The sequence below is a fragment of the Saccopteryx bilineata genome, chromosome 3 (genome assembly GCF_036850765.1).
Source record: "Saccopteryx bilineata isolate mSacBil1 chromosome 3, mSacBil1_pri_phased_curated, whole genome shotgun sequence".
NCBI classification, from domain to species: domain Eukaryota; kingdom Metazoa; phylum Chordata; class Mammalia; order Chiroptera; family Emballonuridae; genus Saccopteryx; species Saccopteryx bilineata.
The window spans coordinates 168,384,592-168,406,942 of NC_089492.1; the positions used below are offsets into that span (position 1 = coordinate 168,384,592).

General features: G+C 42.2%; 1 protein-coding gene across 2 annotated transcripts in view; it reads left to right on the plus strand.

Annotated features, from left to right (window-relative positions):
* NPAS2 (neuronal PAS domain protein 2) overlaps positions 1-22,351 on the plus strand; it is a 274,339-nt gene that overhangs the window by 192,979 nt on the left and 59,009 nt on the right. For both annotated transcript variants that reach the window (XM_066268232.1, XM_066268233.1), the window contains exons 4-5: positions 12,419-12,510; positions 19,942-20,031. In XM_066268232.1, coding sequence (XP_066124329.1) covers positions 12,419-12,510; positions 19,942-20,031 — 182 coding nt within the window. The remainder of the gene's footprint in view (positions 1-12,418; positions 12,511-19,941; positions 20,032-22,351) is intronic.

Consider the following 22,351-nt stretch of genomic DNA (forward strand, 5'->3'; position numbering starts at 1 on the left):
AAGAACTAACGCCTATTCTTCTCAAGCTATTTCAAAATATTCAAGAGGAGGAAGACTTCCAAGCTTCTTTTATGAGGCAAGCATTATCCTCATTCCAAAACCAGATAAAGACACTACAAAGAAAGAAAACTGTAGACCAATATTCCTGATGAACATAGATGCTAAAATTCTCAACAAAATATTAGCAAACCAGAGCCAGCAATACATTGAAAAGTCATACATCACGATCAAGTGGGATTTATTCCAGGGAGGCAAGGCTGGTTCAATATTTGCAAATCAATCAATGTAATTCATCACATAAACAAAAGGAAAGATATAAATCTAATGATTTATCAATAAATGCAGGAAAAGCATTTGATAAAATCCAGCACTCATGTATGATCAAAACTCTCAGCAAAGTGGGAATACAGGGAACATACCTCAACATGATAAAGGCCATCTATGACAAACTGATCGCCAACATCATACTCAACAGGCAAAAATTAAAAGCAGTTTCCTAAGATCAGGAATAGGGCAGGGGTGCCCACTTTTGCCTCTCTTATTCAACATAGTTCTAGAAGTCCTAGCCACAGCCGTCAGACAAGAAGAAGAAATAAAAGGCATCCAAATTAGAAAAGAAGTAAAACTATCATTATTTGCTGATGATATGATACTGTACATAGAGAACCCTAAAGTCTCAGTCAAAAAACTACTAGACCTGATAAATGAATTCAGCAAGGTGGCAGGATATAAAATTAATATTCAGAAATCAGTAGCCACCTTGGCCTATGGGTTCAGCAGTAGAGTGTCGGCCCAGCAAGTGGACGTCCCAGGTTCGATCCCCAGGACTTTCAAAGCACACAGGAGAAGCACCCATTTCTTCTCCACCTTCCTCTCTGTTTCTCTCTTCCCTTCCCACAGCCAACGCTCCATTGGAAACAAAGTTGGCCCATGTGCTGAGGACTGCTCCATGGCCTCCGCCACAGGTGCTAGAATGGCTTTGGCCACAATGTAGCAATGCCTCATATAGGCAGATCATCTCCTCTTGGTGGGCATGCCAGTGGATCCAGGTTGAGCATGTTGGTGGATCCAGGTTGGGCACATGTGGGAGTCTATCTCTCTAACTCCCTGCTTCTAACTTTGAAAAAAAAAAAAGAAATCAGTGACATTTTTATGCACCAACAATAAACAGTCTGAAAGAAAAATTGAGGAAACAATCCCTTTCACAATTGGAACAAAAAAAGTAAAGTACCTAGGAGTAAATTCAACCAAGGAGGTAAAGGACTTGTACTTGGAAAATTATAAGACATTGAAAAAAGAAATAAAGGAAGATACAAACAAGCGGAAGCATATACCATGTTCATGAATAGAAAGAACAAACTTCATTAAAATCTCTATACTACCCAAAGCAATATAAATTCATTGCAATTTCTTTTAAAATACCAATGGCATACTTCAAAGATATAGAAGAAATATTCCAAAAAAAAATTTATACGGAACCAAAAAAGAACACGAATAGCCTAAGCAATCTTGAAAAAGAAGAATAAAGTGGGAGGTATCACACTTCCTGATATCAAGTTATACTACAAGGCCACAGTAATCAAAACAGCTTGATACTGACATAAGAACAGGCATACAGATCAATGGAATAGAACAGAGAACCCAGAAACAAAACCCACACCTTTATGGTCAATTGATATTTGACAAAGGAGGTAAGAGCATACAGTGGAGTAAAGACAGTCTCTTTAATAATTGGTGTTGGGAAAATTGGACAGGTACATGCAAAAAAATGAAACTAGACCACCAACTTACACCATTCACAAAAATAAACTCAAAATGGATAAAAGACTTAAATGTAAATTGTGAAACCATAAACATCTTGGAAGAAAACATAGGCAGTAAACTGTCCGATATCTCTCATAGCAATATTTTTGCCAATTTATCTCCGTGGGCATGTGGAATAATGGACAAAATAAAAAAATGGGACTATATCAAACTAAAATGCTTTTGCACACCATGAACAAAATAAAAAGAGAACCCACACACGGGAGAACGTATTCACCAATACTTCTGATAAAAGGTTAATAATCAAAATTTATAAAGAACTCCTAAAACTCAACACCAGGAAGGTAAATAATCCAATTAAAAATGGACAAAAGAACTGAGTAGGCACTTCTCCAACGAGGATATACAGATGGCCAACAAGCATATGAAAAAATGTTCAATGTCACTAATCATCAGAGAAATGCAAGTTAAAACCACAATGAGATACCACCTCACACCTGTCAGAATGGCACTCATTAACAAAACAACACATAATAAGTGCTGGAGAAGGTGTGGAGAAAAGGGAACCCTCCTGCACTGCTGGTGGGAATGCAGACTGGTGCAGCCTCTGTGAAAAACAGTATGGAGATTCCTCAAAAAATTAAAAATGGAACTGCCTTTTCACCCAGCCATTCCACTTTTAGGAATACATCCTAAGACACTAAATCACTGATTCAAAAGAAGATATACATTCCTGTGTTTATTGCAGCATTGTTCAATAGCGAAGATCTGGAAACAGCCCAAGTGTCTGTCAGTGGATGAGTGGAGTAAAAAGCAGTGGTATATATACACAATGGAATAGTATGCGGCCGTGACAAAGAAGAAAAATCTTACCTTTTGTGATGGAATGGGTGTACCTGGAGATTATTATGTTAAGTGAAATAAGCCAGGCAGAGAAAGAAAAATATCATATGATCTCACATATATGTGGAATCTAATGAACAAAGTGAACTGAGGAATGGAATAGAGGCAGAGGTGGGGTCACAGGGAGCAGAAGGACAGATGTCAGAGGGAAGGAGGATGAGGGGATGGGATCAGAGAAGGTAAAGGGATTAGTGAAATTATATATACATACACATAAATACAGATAAGAGGACAGCAAATCCCAGAGAAAAAGGGGGAGGGAGTTAAGGGGAGGAGGCAAAGGGGTTAATATTGGGCACACAGGGGTGGGGGTGAGTGTGTTATATTGAGTGGGACACTTGAATCTGTATTAACACAAGAAATTAAAATTAATAAAATATTTTTAAAAACATACATATAACTGAGTCACACCTCACAAAGAATTAATCAGAATTTTTAGGGGCGAAACCACAGTGGTGAGCTGGAGCCGGTTCATACTTGCTTATAAAAGATGATCATTACATTTCCAGGAGTTCTGCAAGCCAGTCAACTGCATGAAATCAGCCACTCTAGGAGTGTTTACACCACAGAAATAGTCCAACACTACAAATCAAGGCTTTCTGTTGTAGGTGCAGAAAGCCTTTTACCAGTGCACCCCTGGGTAAGGCCCCAGCATCTGCATTTTTAAAAGATTTTGGGTGATTCCAGTATACATCCCAAGTTAAGATATAGATATACTTTCTGCCTTCATGCTAAAGGGAGGCCACATGTTAAGGGAAGATGATTCAATCAAAATAGTTGTTATAATTATTGAGCTCTTTTCTCAATTTTTTAAGCTTCACTGGTTTCTCAGCTCAGGAGATAAATCTTGATTCTGGAATGCATGCTCATTCCCTTTGAAGTAATTCAAATCAAAAGAAGAATCCAACCATGTTTCTCTGTAAAGAAATTTTATGTCACCATTATATAGGAGAAAAACCCTTAAATTATGTAAACAGGAGTGTTGGACATCCTTACCCACACTCACCTAAATGTTATTTTTATTGGGCCAGGCTGGCCTGCACACTTTCCTCTTCCTGTGTGAGTCTCAAGCTGATTTAATGTCATTTTCTCTCAACATCAAATCCCTTTGCTCACATATGCCATTTAAATATGTTTCCCTTAAAGTATGGGGTGGCATAGAGAAGGCTGGAGAACAAGGAGAAATGTCACTGTTGGGCAGGGTAATATTTACCTACCCAACAGAGAGTTTTTGTCCCATTTTCTACACTTCTTTGACCACATTCAGCCCAAAGATAAGCTGCTCCTTGTTGCCGCAGACCAACGCGGCTCCAAATAACGGTGCGGAATTGAGGAAACACACTTGTCAGAACAAAACCGATGGGACCAGGAGGACTCTTCAAACTGCCTGGCAGCATCTGAGTGCCTCACAGCCCCAGTTCGCTTTATTATATGGACCTATGCAAATCAAGGACCCTGATACAAAGTTGCACATCAAAGGCTAAGACAGGAGCTCTCCCAAGGCAAAAACAGGATACATTAGTGAAATTTACAAACATCTGAAACAAACAGAGTCAGAGGAAGGGCATCTATATTGCTTCCTGCAACCCAAGGAAGGAAGTGGAGTGGGTGCAAACACTCAGCATCAAAGCCAAATATGGAGATGGAAGGGGGAGAACTTAGCCCCCTGCCAAGCCTCGAATCTATAATGGCTTTTTGCCATTAACGGTCCACAACATATCCCCCTTTTCTTTTTAATTTGTGTGCTGAGATTTGCACTCATCTGATTTTCTAATTTTGGAGGCAGATGGAAAAAATACAGAACAAACACAAAATTAGTATAGCCAATGCTAACAGATACCCAAAACAAGTGTACTAATACATCACAGTGATTAAAGCCTTTAAGCAAACTCTTTAAGCTAATATTACAACAAGAATCTATAAAAGAGTAATATCCTTAAAGTGTTCACCAAGTCCAAGTTGGCACCAACACCATTCCAAATCTCTGCAAATGCAACCCAACCCCAGTTCAGTCCAACAAAAACTGTCACAGGAGCAGGAGCCCAGGAAAAGTCCACATTCAGGGGAAGTCCACATGGCACTGTAATTGCCATCACACTTCCATACTCTGCAGTTAGCGTCAAAGTCCCAATGACCGCTGCTCCCAGCTGGCAATGAGCCAGGTAGACTGGAAAAGCCATCCACAGCACGCATGAAGACAGAGCTTCCGTTTTCCTCAAACTGGAAAGATGAACCCAGGGGTCCTATACTGGAGCTTTACAGCCATGGGGTGGTGAGGAGAACCTTGGGATACACTAAACTGGGTGGCAGAGGTAAATTTGTAAGTTGGCAAAAAGGGAAAAAAGGAGCTCTGAATTAGGAGTAGGTCCTAGCCTAAACTATGAGTGGGGCATTGAGGCAGGAGGAATAAAGGAAAGACTATATATTAATCAAAGCAGCAGAAAACAGGACTGTCAATACCCACAACAGAGATCTTCTAGGGAAGAATAAAAAACCTGACTATTCAGGCAAGACATAGTTAAGTGGCCCTTGTGTAAATGAGACCAGTCTACTGGCTACTTGGAAGAAATACCCCAGGCTCATCCACAGTGTCATAGATGGGGCTGACGGCCCTGGGCACCTTTTAGCCTTCAGTGGCAAATCCCAGTATTCTGGGCAAGGTTAGGTCACAGGTGGCTGGAGCAGGGCTGGAAGAGACTGAACCCTCCCTTAGAGGAGTGAGGGGGAAGCCTACCTTCCAGTGTGTCCCTTCTTCCTCACAGCAAAGGCATGTAAGCCTGGCAGGCTTTGGCTCAAATGACCATCCTTTCCACTATTGAAGCAGGGCCCTAATGAAGTTCCAGTTGGAGCATTGGAGCCTCTGAGGGCATATGCCAAGAGCTAGTATTTTACCTGATCTCCTTTGGGCTTTTTTGGCCTCTTGGTACCTTAAAAGCCATGCTCAGAAGATCTCGCTGAGGGGCTTGAGGGTCCCTATCTGCCTATATATCTGGAGCTATTCAGAAAAGAACAAAACAGTGTTATTAGCTGGAATCAAATAAAAATTAAAAAAGGGTAGTAGTTTGCAGGACAAAAATTTGGGCATCTCTTGTACATCAGCATTCAAGATAAACTGTTTGAAGTAAAAAGCGTAACAGGGTAGACCTGCAGGAGCTCCAGGACATGACTCCCCCCCCACTTTCTTATTATTTTCAATTGAATCTTCAAGCAAATGTTAAGCACACTTTACAATATTTTGACTTCAAAGATTACAAGAAATTCTTGACTTTGTTAACTTTTTAACAAAAATAGAGTAAATGCACCTTTAAGCAACATTCCCACATTTATCAAAACACCTCCTTAATATTAATTAACAGGCACCTTAAAGAGTACATATCAAAACTAAAAAATCCCAGTGTGATCTTCATTATTCTTCTACAGCAAAAATTTCTTTACACCTTTATTATGTAAACCTATGCTGCTTCAAGCCTTTCACTTGCGGCCTGGAGCAGCCTGGCCAAACCAGCAAGTTTTTTTTGGATCCAAAATGAGCGCGCTCTACTTATTCCAAACAAAATTATATTTATATAGGGAAATGAAATTATTCCATTTTGTTTTCAATACTACAGCCGGCACTTCCAAAACTAGTATCATCATTACTTTTCATGTAAGGACTTAATTCAGGCCTTATAAACAAAAATACTTAGACATTAAACAAAGACTTCACATACAATCACACAAATCAAGAGTGAAACCCGGGGTTTTAGAGATTAAACTATGGCCTGCTTGATCTTAAGTAGGGCTACCTTAATAGGAACGTAATAAGGATATATACTAAACAGAGATCTCTCTCGAAAAATCTCAAGACGGCCGTATGAGATTTCTATTCAGCAATACCCAAATCAGGCCCCCCTTTCGCCCTCTTTTCAAGCAATGGAGCAGGAAAATAAAATGATCTAAAACATTAAACAAAATTAGATAATAATTGAGAAAGGGAAGAGAGCATAGTAAGTCTTATGCAATTGCTCTTGTAAAGTGAGTCTCTCATCTAGAATCATGGTGTCTCACCAGTCATTCAGGGATCCACCGAGGAGCTTCAGCAGACCTAGGAAAAACACACACATATCCTCGGCCCCATAAGAGAACAGGGTCTGGCCCTTGCCAGATTCCTGTGAGTGGGTCCCTCCATTGCACTTCAGGGAAGGCTTTCCTTGCAGGGTTCCAGAGTCTCTCTGCTGCTGAATGACCCTGTACATCAGTATTTAAAAAATTTAAAGTAAAAAGAGCATGACAAAGAAGATTTGCAGGAGTTTCCTAATACTTAAGTTGCTATTTGGCTCCTAACTCTGAACACAACTCACAATGCACTAACCAAATCAGTAAGTCTTAAGGATCTACATTCTATTCTATTTAAATTTAAATGAGTGCTCCTTACAAGTTCTAAAAACATTTTATTTTTTCTAAATATTAGAGCCAGCATTTCTAATTTTTGCATGCGAAAACAAACTTAATTCAGGCCTTAAAAACAGACACATTTTGACAACATTAAACAAAGACTAAACAGAGACAAGAATTAGACAAACCAGAGAGAAACCCGGGATTTCAGAGCACATCCAGATTACAAAGATGCCTTCCTGTTATTAGGGCATTTTCTGACAGAGAGACTGAAGGATGTGACTAAACAAAATCTCCCTGAGAAAATTTGCTCTCGGCAGCTGCTGGGATATTTCCTATAGTCAGATCCAACACAGGTTCCCTGCCTCAACCTCCAGGCAAAGAACAAGAAAGAAACAAAATGATAGTTCAGAAGACCGCAGTCAAAACATTAAAGAAAATCAGATCAGGACAGGAAAAGCTATAACTTTCCTAATATCTGAATCTCCTATCCATTTTCAAATTCTATAGTTGCTATAACCGGTGGCTCAGGTTGACTATGCTGAGATTTTTCTCCTACGTCAACAGCTCCTTCATGAAAGTTCAACTTCCACAGCAAATAATTACCCCCAGAGAGCCAAGCACAAGCAATCACCTTCCAGTCATTTGGGGGAAGAGCCTTCGCCCTAATAGTATCTAATAAACCAAGTGAAAAGGGGGCAGTAGGCCCATACTGAACACAAGCAAGTTTAAGCTCTTTCAGAGTTCTAAAAGGTACAGGTTCATGTTCTCGCACTAGTCTCCTCATATCATCCTGTATTTCTACAACAGGAAAATGGGTAAAGCCATCATTTATTGTTTCCCCTACATTTTGAGCCTGATAATCAGCCTGATAAGGGAATGGAGGAGCAGAGGGTTGAATGTAGGAAGGAGCTGAGGGCAGCGGAGGCCCCGCGGCTAAGGCAGCCATAGCCACGGATTTTTCATCTCCCCTGTCATCCTCAGACTCCAAGTTATCCTCGTTTTCACATCCCTCTGTTTCCAGCTCACCCTGATACTCTTCAGACAATGATTTGTCTTCATACAGAAACATTCCTACATAAAGGTCCCTTACTTTTGACCCTATCTGTCCCATATTCTTTTACTCTCAACTACACTTTCCCCAAAAACTTTTTTTACTCACTGTGCGCACTTCACTTTGGGGAATTCTGTCACCTTCCTTCAGTTTTAGTTTCCTCGTACTCAAGTCGTCTGTTTGGGCGCCACTTGCCGCAGACCAGCGCGGCTCCAAATAACGGTGCGGAATTGAGGAAACACACTTGTCAGAACAAAATCGATGGGACCAGGAGGACTCCTCAAACTGCCTGGCAGCATCTGAGTGCCTCACAGCCCCAGTTCGCTTTATTATATGGACCTATGCAAATCAAGGACCCTGATACAAAGTTGCACATCAAAGGCTAAGACAGGAACTCTCCCAAGGCAAAAACAGGATACATTAGTGAAATTTACAAACATCTGAAACAAACAGAGTCAGAGGAAGGGCATCTATATTGCTTCCTGCAACCCAAGGAAGGAAGTGGAGTGGGTGCAAACACTCAGCATCAAAGCCAAATATGGAGATGGAAGGGGGAGAACTTAGCCCCCTGCCAAGCCTCGAATCTATAATGGCTTTTTGCCATTAACGGTCCACAACACCTTGTTAGCCCATACCAGTGTTGCTGGTGGAAATGTGATTCTTCCACAAAGTTCCAGGGAAGGCATTCTAAAGGACTCATGTATGGAAGGCTGTGGCTTGGTAAGGTTTACTGGAGTTGAAATAGAAGGCTGACCCCAGGTTCCCAATGTCTCATCTCCATCCATTCTGCCATGGAAAAAGTCCAGCTTAATGTTCATCAGGTCCAATACCAAGACCACTGGCCAGATATCCTGTGCCATGATTCAGTTTATACCAAAGCTTAGTCCAATCCAGCCTTCGTCTTTGTCCAGCTAGCACAGTCTGTGTTCCCAGCTGCACTCTGGTTGGCACTGTGCCCAGGCCATGCTTTGGAGCCTGCACCTGGGAGTCCCCAAGCTGAGATCCTCAAGCAGCTGCAGCCCACACAGCTCTTAGGACCACATGGCAATTTGAGAACACACAAACCAATGGGCAAGCACCTGTTACCATGCAACATAAAGACAGAGAGAGAGAAGAGAGCAAGCTTCTCTGTTAGGTTGATTATATTATCTCAGGCTAGGCACCTCTTTAAACTAACCAATCAACTTCCCAATCTCCCACAGGCTTGTTGTATTGGATATATCCCTTAATCAATTCATTTCATAGATCTTTTCGAGTTCTGTGTCTCTTATCCAAGCCAATCTTTCAACTAGGCTAGACTGACAGGCCTGTATGGCTGCTATCTTGGCTCCTACTGTGCTTGCCTCAAAATGGAAGCACCTCCCCTGTGCCTTCTTGACTTCTACTGGGCATGTACCCAGCAGAGGAATTTCTTCTGCTGTTTATTCCTCCATTCCTTCCCCAGTGGTGACCTGTAATGGTCCTGCCCTCTTCAACAGATTAGGTCCCTGATGGAGTGTGTGAAATTGTAACTTCCTAGTGAAGCAAGCAGGCTTTTTAATGTCTGAGTTCGTTTGCTGCCTTCCCTAATTAATATCTAGCTATCTACGCTAACACCAGGAGCAGTCAGGAGGTAAACACCCTAGGGCACAGCTACAACTTAATGCTATAAACAATTTTTGAGTTCAGCTGTTAATTGCATTGTTTTTCTGCAAAACTGGTCCCAGGTGGTTTTGATTCCTTTGTTTGAACTCACTGTGACCACATTAGGTAGTCTGCCCTGTCACTTGTACCTTATGATATTGGTCACATCAAATGCCAGTGGAGTCATGATGGTAACATTGAATTCTATTTCCTATTTAATATTTGTTTAACTTGCTTTGAGACATTATTCTTACTTTGAGATGCAGACAGTCCCCAGGTTACAAATGAGATAGGTTCTGTAGATTTGAAAATGTTTAAGTATTTATATGCACAGAAAGGTAAAAATAAATATCATGTTAAGACAAACATCAGTCTAAGTTGCATTTAATGGGTAAATATACTTGTTCCAATTTACATATAAATTCAACTTAAGAACAAACCTGCCTGGCCTGGGATGCTGAGGGCCCAGGTTTGAAACCCCGACTTCACCAGCTTGAGCACGGGCTCATCCAGCTTGAGTGTGGGGTTGCCAGATTGAGCAAGGGATCATAGACATGAGCCCAGGTTCGCTGGCTTGAAGCCCAAGGTCTCTTCTCTGGCTTGAGCAAGGGGTCACTGGCTCTGTTGGGGCCCCGGTCTCTTCTCTGGCTTGAGCAAGGGGTCACTGGCTCTGTTGGGGCCCCCTGGTCAAGGTACGTATGAGAAAGCAATCAGTGAACAACAAAAGAGCCACAACTATGAGTTGATGTTTTTCATCTCTCTCCCTTCCTGTCTGTCTATCCCTGTCTATCCCCCCTCCTTTCTCTCTCTCTCTCTCTTTCTCTCAAAAACAAAAAACAAAAAAACCTATAGAACCTCTCATTAGCAACCCAGGGACTGCCTGTATATTATGCTATATATATTTCCTTAACTTCTAAGGACTGTAATCAAATTGTTGAAATACAAAGTGAATGAAATATCTTTTATTATTATTATGCTGTTGTTTAGAAAGTATCCAGGCACACTGAATGATCTAAAAGTTATTTATGTAGAACACTGGTTCTTTCATTTTCCTTTGCCATTAAGTTGAATAGACCTCTGCCTAAGTCAAATTTGGACTGCCAGAAGGACACGTCTCCTAGACAGTTAATCTACAGTTTGATCCTAATGGTCAAAAGAATTTTCAGATAAGCTGAAGTGTTGAAAAGGGGGGAGGACATTCTGGGGGCTAATTTATCAGCATATCCTCTCGGACCATTTTTCTTCTAAGTGGTCAAACCATGACATTCATTTGCTTGAGGACCTGGAACATCACCCACTCTTCCTTTCCTCAGCCGGCACTTCAGAATGAACACTTGGCCCAGCCTCTGCCTTCTAGGCAGCATTTAACCCCTGGCCCCATTGGTGACAGCAACTTGTTCTTTTTAAAATCCCAAAGGAAGAAAACATCCCTATAGGGCTGAGCATTGCAGGAAACACAGGAAAGTTTAGAGATGCATAAGGAACTGAGTCCTTCACCTCATCTTCATTCACAAGTAACTGCTGAATGCATTCAAATTCATTCACTTATGCGGTAATGCATTCTCCATGCTCCATCTAAGCAATACTAACAACACAGGCTCAGGGGAAAAAGCCTATTAGTGTTTCCCCAAATTTACAGTTTATAGATTATCTGCCTGAACAATTTGAATTTTTCAGGAAGTTGTTAATGCATTAGTTTTTCATTTAATATAGGAGATAAATCAGAGGTGCTTGGTTTTCTTAGCACCAAGAAAATAATCTCTAAAGAAACCTCTTACTACATAAAGTGGAGCAAAACATACATAAAGTGGAGTTAAAGATGGGAGGATAAACTGAAAGAGAATATATCTGATAGAGCATTTGATCTATCTGTAATAATCTTATCAGAGATATTTTAGTAATAAACAAAACGCTTTCAAAAATGCTGAAGAAATAGAAAATTTAAGGAGCCCTGTGTAAACCAATCACCACTGAATTGACTAACATGAATAATATGGTCAGCACAAGGTCGTTACAGAAGCAAAGTATAGATTAACCCAGAAATACTTTGAGAAGAGTAAATCCTGGCTTTAAAAGAAATTAAGTAACATGTACTTGATAGTACATGATACTCCAGTACCAGAAAATGCTAAAAAAAAAATGTTACATTTAGCATAGACACAGTAGGTGATATACCATAAGCCTAAAATGTTTCTGGAATTTTGAAAATCCCATATGTCTAAAGTGCTTTGCTTTGCCTTGACCAAATTTCTTTTTTAAAAAGCAGTTTAAGAACATCCCACCACCCCAGTCTTTGTTCCTGCTGCCTTGATAACTCCCAACTGCTAACTCTAAAATCCCTGCTGATGACGACTTTGTCATGAAGAAATTCAAGGGCACTATGCCACCTGCTAGCAGCAGGCACTACACCCATGAAGAGGATGGGATGCTCTCCTTCCAGAAGGCTCATTAAAGGGTGTGAAAACATTAAGAGGTGTTTTTAAGCCCATTACATACAAAGGAACCAGTGCTTGGAAATCAGGGTAACGTATTTCCTTATACGTATTGGCTTTTTAATTAAACTACAGAGGTATATACAGAATTACATAGATATAACGTGTGCTTCATTTGTTAATTCCAATGCCTAGGTACCTTTAAATATAAAAGTTTACCTGTAGTTTGTTTGGTTTTTTGTTGTTTTGTTTTGTTTTGTTTTTTTAGAAGTCTCAGCACAGACGAAAATCTGTGATATTCAGCAGGACTGGAAACCTTCCTTCCTCAGAACTGAAGAATTCACGCAGCTGATGTTGGAGGTGAAATGCACTTTCAAACTAGCTTGACTGCAATTTGAAATTTGCAAATGAAAGTGTAGCTGCTTGTTCCAGATAAGACCCTGTGCCCAAATAAGCAACTGTTCTTGACCCTGGAAAGAGGTCTTGGAACAGATACTCTCCCGAAGCTCTCGTGTTACTACTTATGTTTGACTCCAGAATTGGTCACTATAAGCAAGACCCCCCCAAACTGAATGTAAGTGTGTACAGTTGTCATAGTGACTACAGGATGGTCCCTCTCATGGTCTCCCAACCAGAGTACACTGGGGGCAAGCCGCAAGGGGCTGAAGCTGAAGGTAAATTAGAGCAAGGGGAAGGAGGGAGAAAAGATCCCATTTCTGCACTGTCTTCTAGTTCAGAGTGTCTCCTCTTGAGAATGTAGTGATTACATTTTTTCCTTAGTAGAACACATTTTGAAAACATGTCTTCTTTTAAAGTTATACTTTTAACTTGAGTTCATATTACATCAACATGTGGGTATCAACCATTAGTGACCCCGTGCTTCCCCACTCAGCCCACACCCTTTCTGTGCTGATAAAGACATGTTTCTTCCTCTAGAAAGTGAAGTGCCCACAGCCATCTTGTACGGCAGTGCTGGTCAACCTGGTCCCTACTGCCCACTAGTGGGTGCTCCAGCTTTCATAGTGGGTGGTAGCGGAGCAACCAAAGTATAAATAAAAAGATAGATTTAACTATAGTAAGTTGTTTTATAAAGATTTATTCTGCCAAACTTAGCAAAAATCTGACATAAAGTACTTGGTAAGTAATTATTATTATATGCTTTAACTTGCTGTAACTCTGCTTTATAAATTTTATAAAGTTACTTCCCTATTTTATAAATCACCATTACTGTGGAACCGGTGGGCGGTTAGAAAATTTTACTACTACTGAGATACAGAAGTGGGCGGTAGGTGTAAAAAGGTTGACTCCCCCTGTTATAGGGCTATATTGTGGAAATCTGGCTGATCTGAGCCAGTGGACTTCCCTAACATCATATGGTTATTTATGGGTGAAACCCCTCATACAGATATAATAATGGGTCTCTACAAAAACATCTGGCAAGGTAATCTGACATCTAAACAGAGAATAAGACTAGGAGTGTATGAACATGACAGTGGAGGGAGAGAGAACCCCAACATGGCATGCGTGGCCCTTAAGTGAAAAGGAGAAAAGTGGGGCGAGTATGTTCAGGAAAAGGAAAACACAAGCTATGTGTCAGCAATTCCTAGCAAGCTTTTTGGAGAGTAACTTCTTGGGGAAAATCTTTCTATATTTCATCTTAAGTGCCTATTTAAGACTGATACAAATGCTAATTTACAGAGACAAACTATGCAAGAAACAGAAAATCCTGGATTAAGAAAATCCCAGAATGAAAATGTCTAAATATTACAAAATATAAATATATTAATAAACATTTGCATAAAATGAAAGATACTTAAATCTACATATAAAACTATATTTAAAGAAAATACCAAACATTCTCCACAAGTAGTGCATTTTAAGTGTCTCAAATTTAGAGCAGCTTATAAATATCATGTTGAATTAATGCATCACTATGCTCCTTTACATAAATCATTTTAAATTTTAATTCTAAGGGAAAAGTAGGTAAAATGCATAACCCTATAGCACAAACCTCTTTTTAAGAGCCTGTCATTCAATCTTTTTCCCCCCAGTGTTTCAAGGTATCAAAAATGTTTGCGGAAACAAGACTTTTATAGAGTTTAAAATAAATAATTATGGCCCTGGCCGGTTGGCTCAGCGGTAGAGCGTCGGCCTAGCGTGCGGAGGACCCAGGTTCGATTCCCGGCCAGGGCACACAGGAGAAGCGCACATTTGCTTCTCCACCCCTCCGCTGCGCTTTCCTCCCTGTCTCTCTCTTCCCCTCCCGCAGCCAGGGCTCCATTGGAGCAAAGATGGCCCGGGCGCTGGGGATGGCTCTGTGGCCTCTGCCCCAGGCGCTAGAGTGGCTCTGGTCGCAACATGGCGACGCCCAGGATGGGCAGAGCATCGCCCCCTGGTGGGCAGAGCGTTGCCCCATGGTGGGCGTGCCGGGTGGATCCCGGTCGGGTGCATGCGGGAGTCTGTCTGACTGTCTCTCCCTGTTTCCAGCTTCAGAAAAATGGGAGAAAAAAAAAAGAGAAAAAATTTAAAATAAATAAATAAATAAATAAATAAATAATTATTTGGGCTGAAAGGCAGGACTGAAATTTCAGGAGACTAAAGTTTCTAGAAAAAGAAGATTTTAGATTTGTATGGTATTCTTTATGCAGTTTCCTCTATTCCCAGTATAGACTCCTTGAAGCAAATCTAAAGGAAATCTTGCTATATGAATGAAATAGACATGAATTCTGGGTAAATTGCTGCTCTGGGGAGCCTGAGAAACTCACCAACTAATTACTTTTGATTTATCTCGGGCTGGTTTAGGCTTCTCCTCCAGTCTGTTGCTCCTCAGTAGACACAGACTTGATGATGAGTCACTAGAACCCCTGGTGTTTTGAAACTCAGCAGGGACCCCCTCAGGATGATGTCATAACTCCCCACTGGATAGCTTCCTCATAGTGTATGTCCCCTTCTCATTGCACCTCCCTCTGATTTTTTCAGAGACATGTTTACAACATGTACTGGTAGCCAAGGTGTCCCCTTTTAAAATGAAGACAGAACGTATCATCCTGCCTGTGGTGGTACAGTGGATAACGTGTCGACCTGAAATGCTGAGGTCACTGATTCAAACATCTGGGTTTGTCTGGTCATGGCACATATGGGAGTAGATGCTTCTTGCTCCTCCCCATTTCTTTCTCTCTCTCTCTCTCTGCCCCCTCCACTCTAAAGTGAATAAATAAATCTTTAAAAAAAGAACGCAGCAGGCCCCAGTGAACTGAGCTGCTGGTACCCTTCCTTGGTAGGAATCCTTTCTTCCTTCTTCTCTCTAAAAGGTCCCAAATCAGATTCTTGGGGGACTCCTGCAGTTATGGGGTATGAAAGAACAAGAATGGCTTGGTTATAGACAGGCTGGTCAAGTGTAAGCTGGTGAAGACTGTAGCAACAAGCATTTGAACAAGTAGACACAAAAGGAGGGAAAGCCCCTGTTGATGGATAACTAGAGAGTTTTATTCAGAAAAGCCACAGCAATCTTTATTCTTGCCCAGAGGCTATCAGGGTACACAAGAGATGTCCCATCAGAATCAAGAATTGACAGAAAGAGATGGTTTAATTTTGCTGTGTATGAGGCAGGTATAAAATTTGGGCCATTGTGGTGGCTTTGGTGACCCCAAATCTTTTGTCCCCATCACCTTTCCATGGAGAGGAGCACATCACTTTGCAATCATGCTCTTTTGAGTCACTCCCCAATGCTGCCAATAGATTTCTAAAACGATAGCAAATATTCCCAAAGCAGTGACTCAGTTCAGTTCTGGTGAATGTGATGGAAATGCCAGTGAGCTGATGGGAGTTACCTTCCATTTAGAAACCCCTCAGCTTTTCCACACCCACTTGCTTTATAGACTTAGGGGCATGGGCTCACTGTTCAGGGGGACAATTTGTATTGCTTCAACTTTTTCTAGTATTCTAATCTCCTTTTTTCCAAAATAGTCCAGCTGACATATCAGCAGTGCTCCTACCTCTTTTTTTTTTTTTTTTTTTTTTGTATTTTTCTGAAGTTGGAAACGGGAGGCAGTCAGACAGACTCCCGCATATGCCCAACCGGGATCCACCCGGCATGCCCACCAGGGGGCATTGCTCTGCTGCAACCAGAGCCATACTAACACCTGAGGCAGAGGCCATGGAGCCATCCTCAGCACCCGGGCCAACTTTGCTCCAATGGAGCCTTGGCTGCGGGAGGGGAAGAGAGAGACAGGAAGGAGAGGGGGAGGGGTAGAGAAACAAATGGGCGCTTCTCCTGTGTGCCCTGGCCGGGAATCGAACCCAGGACTCCTGCACACTAGGCTGACGCTCTACCACTGAGCCAACTGGCCAGGGCCTGCTCCTACCTCTTAAAAAAAATTACCTCCGGGAGCTCTGAAAATATAATTTTAAAACCATTTAGAAAAATAATTGAGGGAAAAAGGAGTAAAAGTTATTAGGATGTACCTCTCTGTTCACCATGACCCATAAATTTAAACCAAGATTTCTCAATCTCAACACTATTGACATTTTGGACCTGATAATTCTTTGTTGGGGGTTGTCCTGTGCACTTCAGGACATGTTCAAGCATCCTTGCCCTCCACCCAGTAGATATCAGCAGTATCCCCAGTAGTGACAATCAAAAATGTCTCTAGACCAGGGGTTGAGAACCTATGGCTTGCGAGCCAGATGTGTCTCTTTTGATGGCTGCATCTGGCTCGCAGACAAATCTTTAATAAAAAAATAATAACGTTAAAAATATAAAACATTCTCATGCATTACAATCCATTCATTTCCTACCGCTCATGTTCATGGTTGCGGGTGGCTGGAGCCAATCACAGCAGTCCTCCAGGACAACACCAAATTTTTATTGGATAATGCCTAACATACACGGGTCATTGTATGACTCTCACAGAATTACATTTTAAAATATGTGGTGTTCATGACTCTCTCAGCCAAAAAGGTTCCCGACCCCTGCTCTAGACATTCCCAGATGTCCACAGGGGGCCAAAATCACCCCTACTTGAAAATCACTGATATAATCCACAAAGATGCTGTCCACTTAAGAAATGCACTTTAGGGGGGGAGGGAGAGAGGGAGGGGGTAAGGGGAGGGGAGGGGCACAAAGAAAACCAAATAGAAGGTGACGGAAGACAATTTGACTTTGGGTGATGGGTATGCAACATAATCAAATGTCAAAAATAATCTGGAGATGTTTTCTCTGAACATATGTACCCTGATTTATTAATGTCACCCCATTAAAATTAATAATAATAAAAATAGAAATGCGCTTTAATATTTTTTCAGTCTTGAACCCTGCAACATATCATTGTAAAATAATAAATGAACCTAATGTTAATTTTCCTGGTGAAAGGTACTCCCTCCTATTTTGGCATATTGCAACCATGCCCTCCATACAGAGGTAGTGGGCTACTTCCAGTTCCTGCTGCTGTTCATATAGATTGACTTGAATGGAATTAGTGCCCATTTAGCCATGCAGATCTTGGGAGGTTCTAGCTGAGTGTATACAAAATATTTTAGAACTTTCTTTTTTTTTTTTAGGCTGCTTTTTAATTGCTTTATTCACTTACATTTTTCTGTGCAAATGAGTGAAACAGCTATTGACAGAAACTTAAGACTCTGTGCTAAGGCAATCTCCAGTTAGAATCTGGTAGCACAGAACCCATTTGACACATGGAAATTGAAGACTGTTCACAGCAAATTAAAAAGGCATATCAGGAAATGCAAGGAAAAAGAGAACAACAGTGAGAATCAGCATTAATCTCATGGAAAATGGCAGGAGTCAAAGTATAAGGAAAAATTCATCATGATGGTCATGGTGATTAGAGAGCTCCCCCATAGGGTATGCAGACACTCCTCAACTGCAGCTCCCTAAGTTTGTACTGATTTTTCTCATCTCTTCCATTAACATTCCCATATAATCTCCATCTCCACCAATCCCTTCATTGACCTGCCTATTGTGTATGACCTGTCAGAAGGTAGGGGCCAGTCAGCTAGCCTGTCCCTATCATTTTCCCCCATGGGCTGCTGACCCTTGCCCCCTCCCAAAGGGCAGTCTTCCTCTACATTCTGCATGGGCTGCTCCATTTCTTTGTTTTTGTGGTGGAGGTATGCCATGATATTTTTTTCCTGGTGGTTTTTCTGGGCCTTTTTCTATCTTCTTCAATCGAGTCTTGCCATGAGTGTGCCTCCACAACACTTGACCTGCAGATCTGTTCCACTTTCCTAGCCTCATGCCAGCCTACCATGCACTTATTCTAGAACTTTCTAAGCACATTTTTCAGTTTGGTTTTTTCCCCCCAAAGCAGAAAACTTCCATTTAGGGAAGATGGTATTTCAGAGGTATAGTGAGGAAAGCAACAGCGGTAGTCTTACAGTGGCAGTCCACCCAAGCATGTGACTGCCTCCAGTGTGTGTTTCTTGGTGAGGTGGGCTTTGTTTTTCCTCTCTTCAATCTTGATAGTGCGCCCTAGAGCCAGTTTGCCAGTACAGCCTCATGCTCTGCGTTATGAGGTCTGAATTTTAGAATCAGGTTTCCAATTACCTGACTGGTGGTGGTGCAGTGGATAAAGCATCGACCCTGGGACCTGGGATGCTAAAGGCCCAGGTTTAAAACCCTGAGGTCGCTGCCTTGAGCGCAGAGTTGATGGTTTGAGCACAGGGCTGCTGGCTTGGAGGTGGGATCATAGACATGATCCCGTGGTCACTGGCTTGAGCCCAAGGCCTCTGGCTTAAGCAGGGTGTCACTGACTTGGCTGGAGCCCCCTAGTCAAGGCACATATGAGAAGCAATCAATGAACAACTAAATAGATGCAACTATGAGTTGATGCTTCTCATCTTTCTTCCTTCCTGTCTCTCTCACTAAAAAAAAAAATTATTTCAGATGTGTCTTAGGACAACATCATAAGCATCCAATAAGAAATCTAAAAACAAAACAGCAAACATGTCTGTGAGAAAATACTGCTGCCTAAACCACAAGCAACTAAAGCAGTGTGCCTGGCATACAGTAGGTGCTCAGTAAAAACATTTTTAAAAATTTTTTTTATTGATTTGAGAGAGAGAGAGAAGAAGAAGGGAGGGGAAGAAGGAGAGAGAGAGAGAAAGAGAGAAGCATCAACTCATTGTTTCACTTAATCATTCTATTTAGCTGTATACTCATTGATTGCTTTTTCTACATGCCCTGACTGGGAATTGAACCCATGGCCTCGAGTGCCTGGACCACACTTTATTCACTGAAATAACCAGTCAGGGCAGTAAAAACATTTTATTGATAAATGAATGAATTTTCAGACTTTCCAAAATGCTTTACAGCGTTCCCCCCTCCAGCTCTTACTGTATACATCTGTGGATTAATGTAGACGTTCTTTATAAACAATTCCTTTGGTGGAACTTGACCTACAGACGAACTTTCTCTTTTTAAATGCTTCTGTTAGGTATGATGTCTTTCAAAATATTACTGACATCTTTTAATGGTAATAATTTAATTTCTGATTCAGCCCAATAGTGTACTTATCATTAAAACCCATGGCTAAATTTTGATTCATGATACCGGTAAGTCAGATTTTTCACTGAGCCCTTTTAGTGCTTTTGCGTTTTAGGCACTTTAAGAACCCGTTCAGTGTGCCAGGCAGAGTTCTGTGAGGTTATTCATAGAAATATTCTAAGGGTTGCAAGGCACGTCAGTGTCATAAAATGGGGTTGGTCTTTTACTTCAGTGACAACCTCCCCCATAAAAGCATGACTAAGGGACCTTCACTGTTGCATTTTCTGCAGGCATTAGATGGCTTCCTCATCGCAATGACGACGGACGGCAGCATTCTCTATGTTTCTGACAGTATCACACCTCTCCTTGGGCACTTACCGGTGAGTTTCTGCTCCTCCAAAGGCCTTTGCCAGTACACATTCTCATTTTTCCTTGGAAACCATCTAGAACTATGGTCAGGTGGTACAGATGTGTGGGGCTCTGTGTGTGAGGATTCAGGAGCACCCCCACCAGTACCAGGCCAAGGTCCCAGGACCCTGTCACAGGAAGGGCAGATGCAGCCATGTCAACCTGGAACAAGCAAGGTGCCATGATCTCAGCAAGGCCTGACCTGGTGTGTTGGACATAGTTCAGGTCCTTAACCTTGGTGCCCCAAATCCTACCACAGAGCCTTGGCCTGAAAAGGGCATATCAGAACTTTGGCAGAGGCTGGCAGATGTCCCCCCACAAAGGGAAACTTCAGCACCCAGCCTAGGATTGTGCACCAGATGGCTGCAGGTAGGGTGTGGTTTGGAGATCAGTAGGGACATGAATGAGATTGCAAGTAAGTTGTGACATTAGTGGTAAGGGTTCAGCAACAGGGCTGATCCCTGGGGAATTGAAATTCTCTGGGAAGATGCTATTGGCCCAGGAAGATTTTGAGGAATGAGGAGGGCTTGAGCAGCCAAGAAAAGAGGGCAGGCTCAGCTGTCCCTAAGGGTACCAGGCTGAGGCTAGGAGGCAGATGGGTGCAGCATGTTTAAAGGCCCTCAAAAATGTTCCTCCCCACTTCTTTTCCTACCTTCTCCACCATGCTTTGTTTATCCCTTCTTTCTCTCCCTCCTGAATACTTCCTTCTTTCCAGTGGGCCTTACTGGCCTTGTGGTAACCCACCCCTCACACTACACCCCCACCCTCCATCAGGATGAGCACTTGGCTAGTGAAGGGTCCACCTTTGAGGGTTCCTCATGGATGTCCGGCCAAACTTCCATTTCCTTCCTCACCAGTATTTATTTCTACAGAGCCTGACCTTGAATGACAGCTGTGCCAGTACTCTGTGGGACTTGGGATAAACCTTCCTCTCTCTTTTCTCCTCTCTCCTCCCAACAAGCCCTACCAAATTGATTACCCCCCACCATTCCCCACTCCCAGCACATCTGTAGGTGAGTTGCCAGTGTGTGTGATGAAGAGGGTAATGCCTTGCCCTGGGTTCCTGGACCTAGGGACTCCTCTTCTTTGCCACACTTGCCCCAGAGCTGCAGGGCCTTATTCTCTGAGCACCTTGCCTCCCTTGGGGTCATGACCCTGGTTTGCTAATTGACCAGGGTTCCACATCACACTGGGTCATATTATTCCTCCAAAGCCACACCGCCATCTCATCATTCCTGCACATGACATTGTGAAGATCAAAGCCTCCTTCTACCCTTTCCTTTGCCAGTTACCATGTTGTAACCCAGAAAAGCATCTTTCACTCTGCTAGGCAGATGTCTTTGCATTTTGCCATAGTCCATCTAACCTTTGTGTTTCAGCCCATTTCCTGTGCCATTTTCAGGTGTATTAGGTTGGGGGTGCAGTTCTCTCCTCTGATATCTGTCAGAGAGGCTGGCTCTGACTTCACCGTAAGGAGTCAAGAGTGGAGTGTCATCCTGATTTTAGTCTCAGGCTAGAAGAACAGTGACGAGGCCAATATGAGGAGTACAGAAATGACCCTACTCAATAGCTGGCTTCTTTGGGTCCAGCTGGAAGTACCTGAGGGAGAAGAAGAGATGGGTTGTCCTGTGAAGAGGGTTTGTGTTTTGGGAGTGGGCAGGACTGGGCAGTGGTAGGCACTGGCTGAAAGCAATGAGGCCTCCCCAACTTGTGAGCAGGGAGTAAAGGCAGAAGCACAGGCCTGCTTGGGTAAACAGAATCTGCACTGTTCTGCCTTCTGCTCTTGTCATTATCTAATGGCTCAGTTGCTATATATGGCAGAGGGGACTTAAAAATAAGTCAGGAATTCTTCTGAATTAAAACTATGGAGCATTTTAGGACCACCTTTGTAAAATATTTTCTAACTCTGGCAGGGCCAGCAATGGCCCCGACTCTATGTCAAAGCTCAGTAAGTGTCCGTGTATAGACCCACGCCCAGAGACACTGAGTCAGCCCTCAAGCTCCCCAGAAGAGGTGGGCCTAGGCTGACCAATCCCCAAATTTAATTCTGTTTACTTCAGATTACATTATCCAGTTTTCACCAAGATTGAATTTTCTTTCTCCTTTTTGCTTAGCATCCACTTGCATCCTTGCTAGTGGGTGTACCAGGGCGATTAAGGATGGAAACTTCCCTATTGCCAGTCAGCAATATAGCTAGTTAAGCAGATGAGATGATCTGGAAGTGATACCTCTGTTCCCTCCACTCTGCCAGGAGGAAACCCAGTGTGGCCCATCAGTGAGGAGTACAGCAAG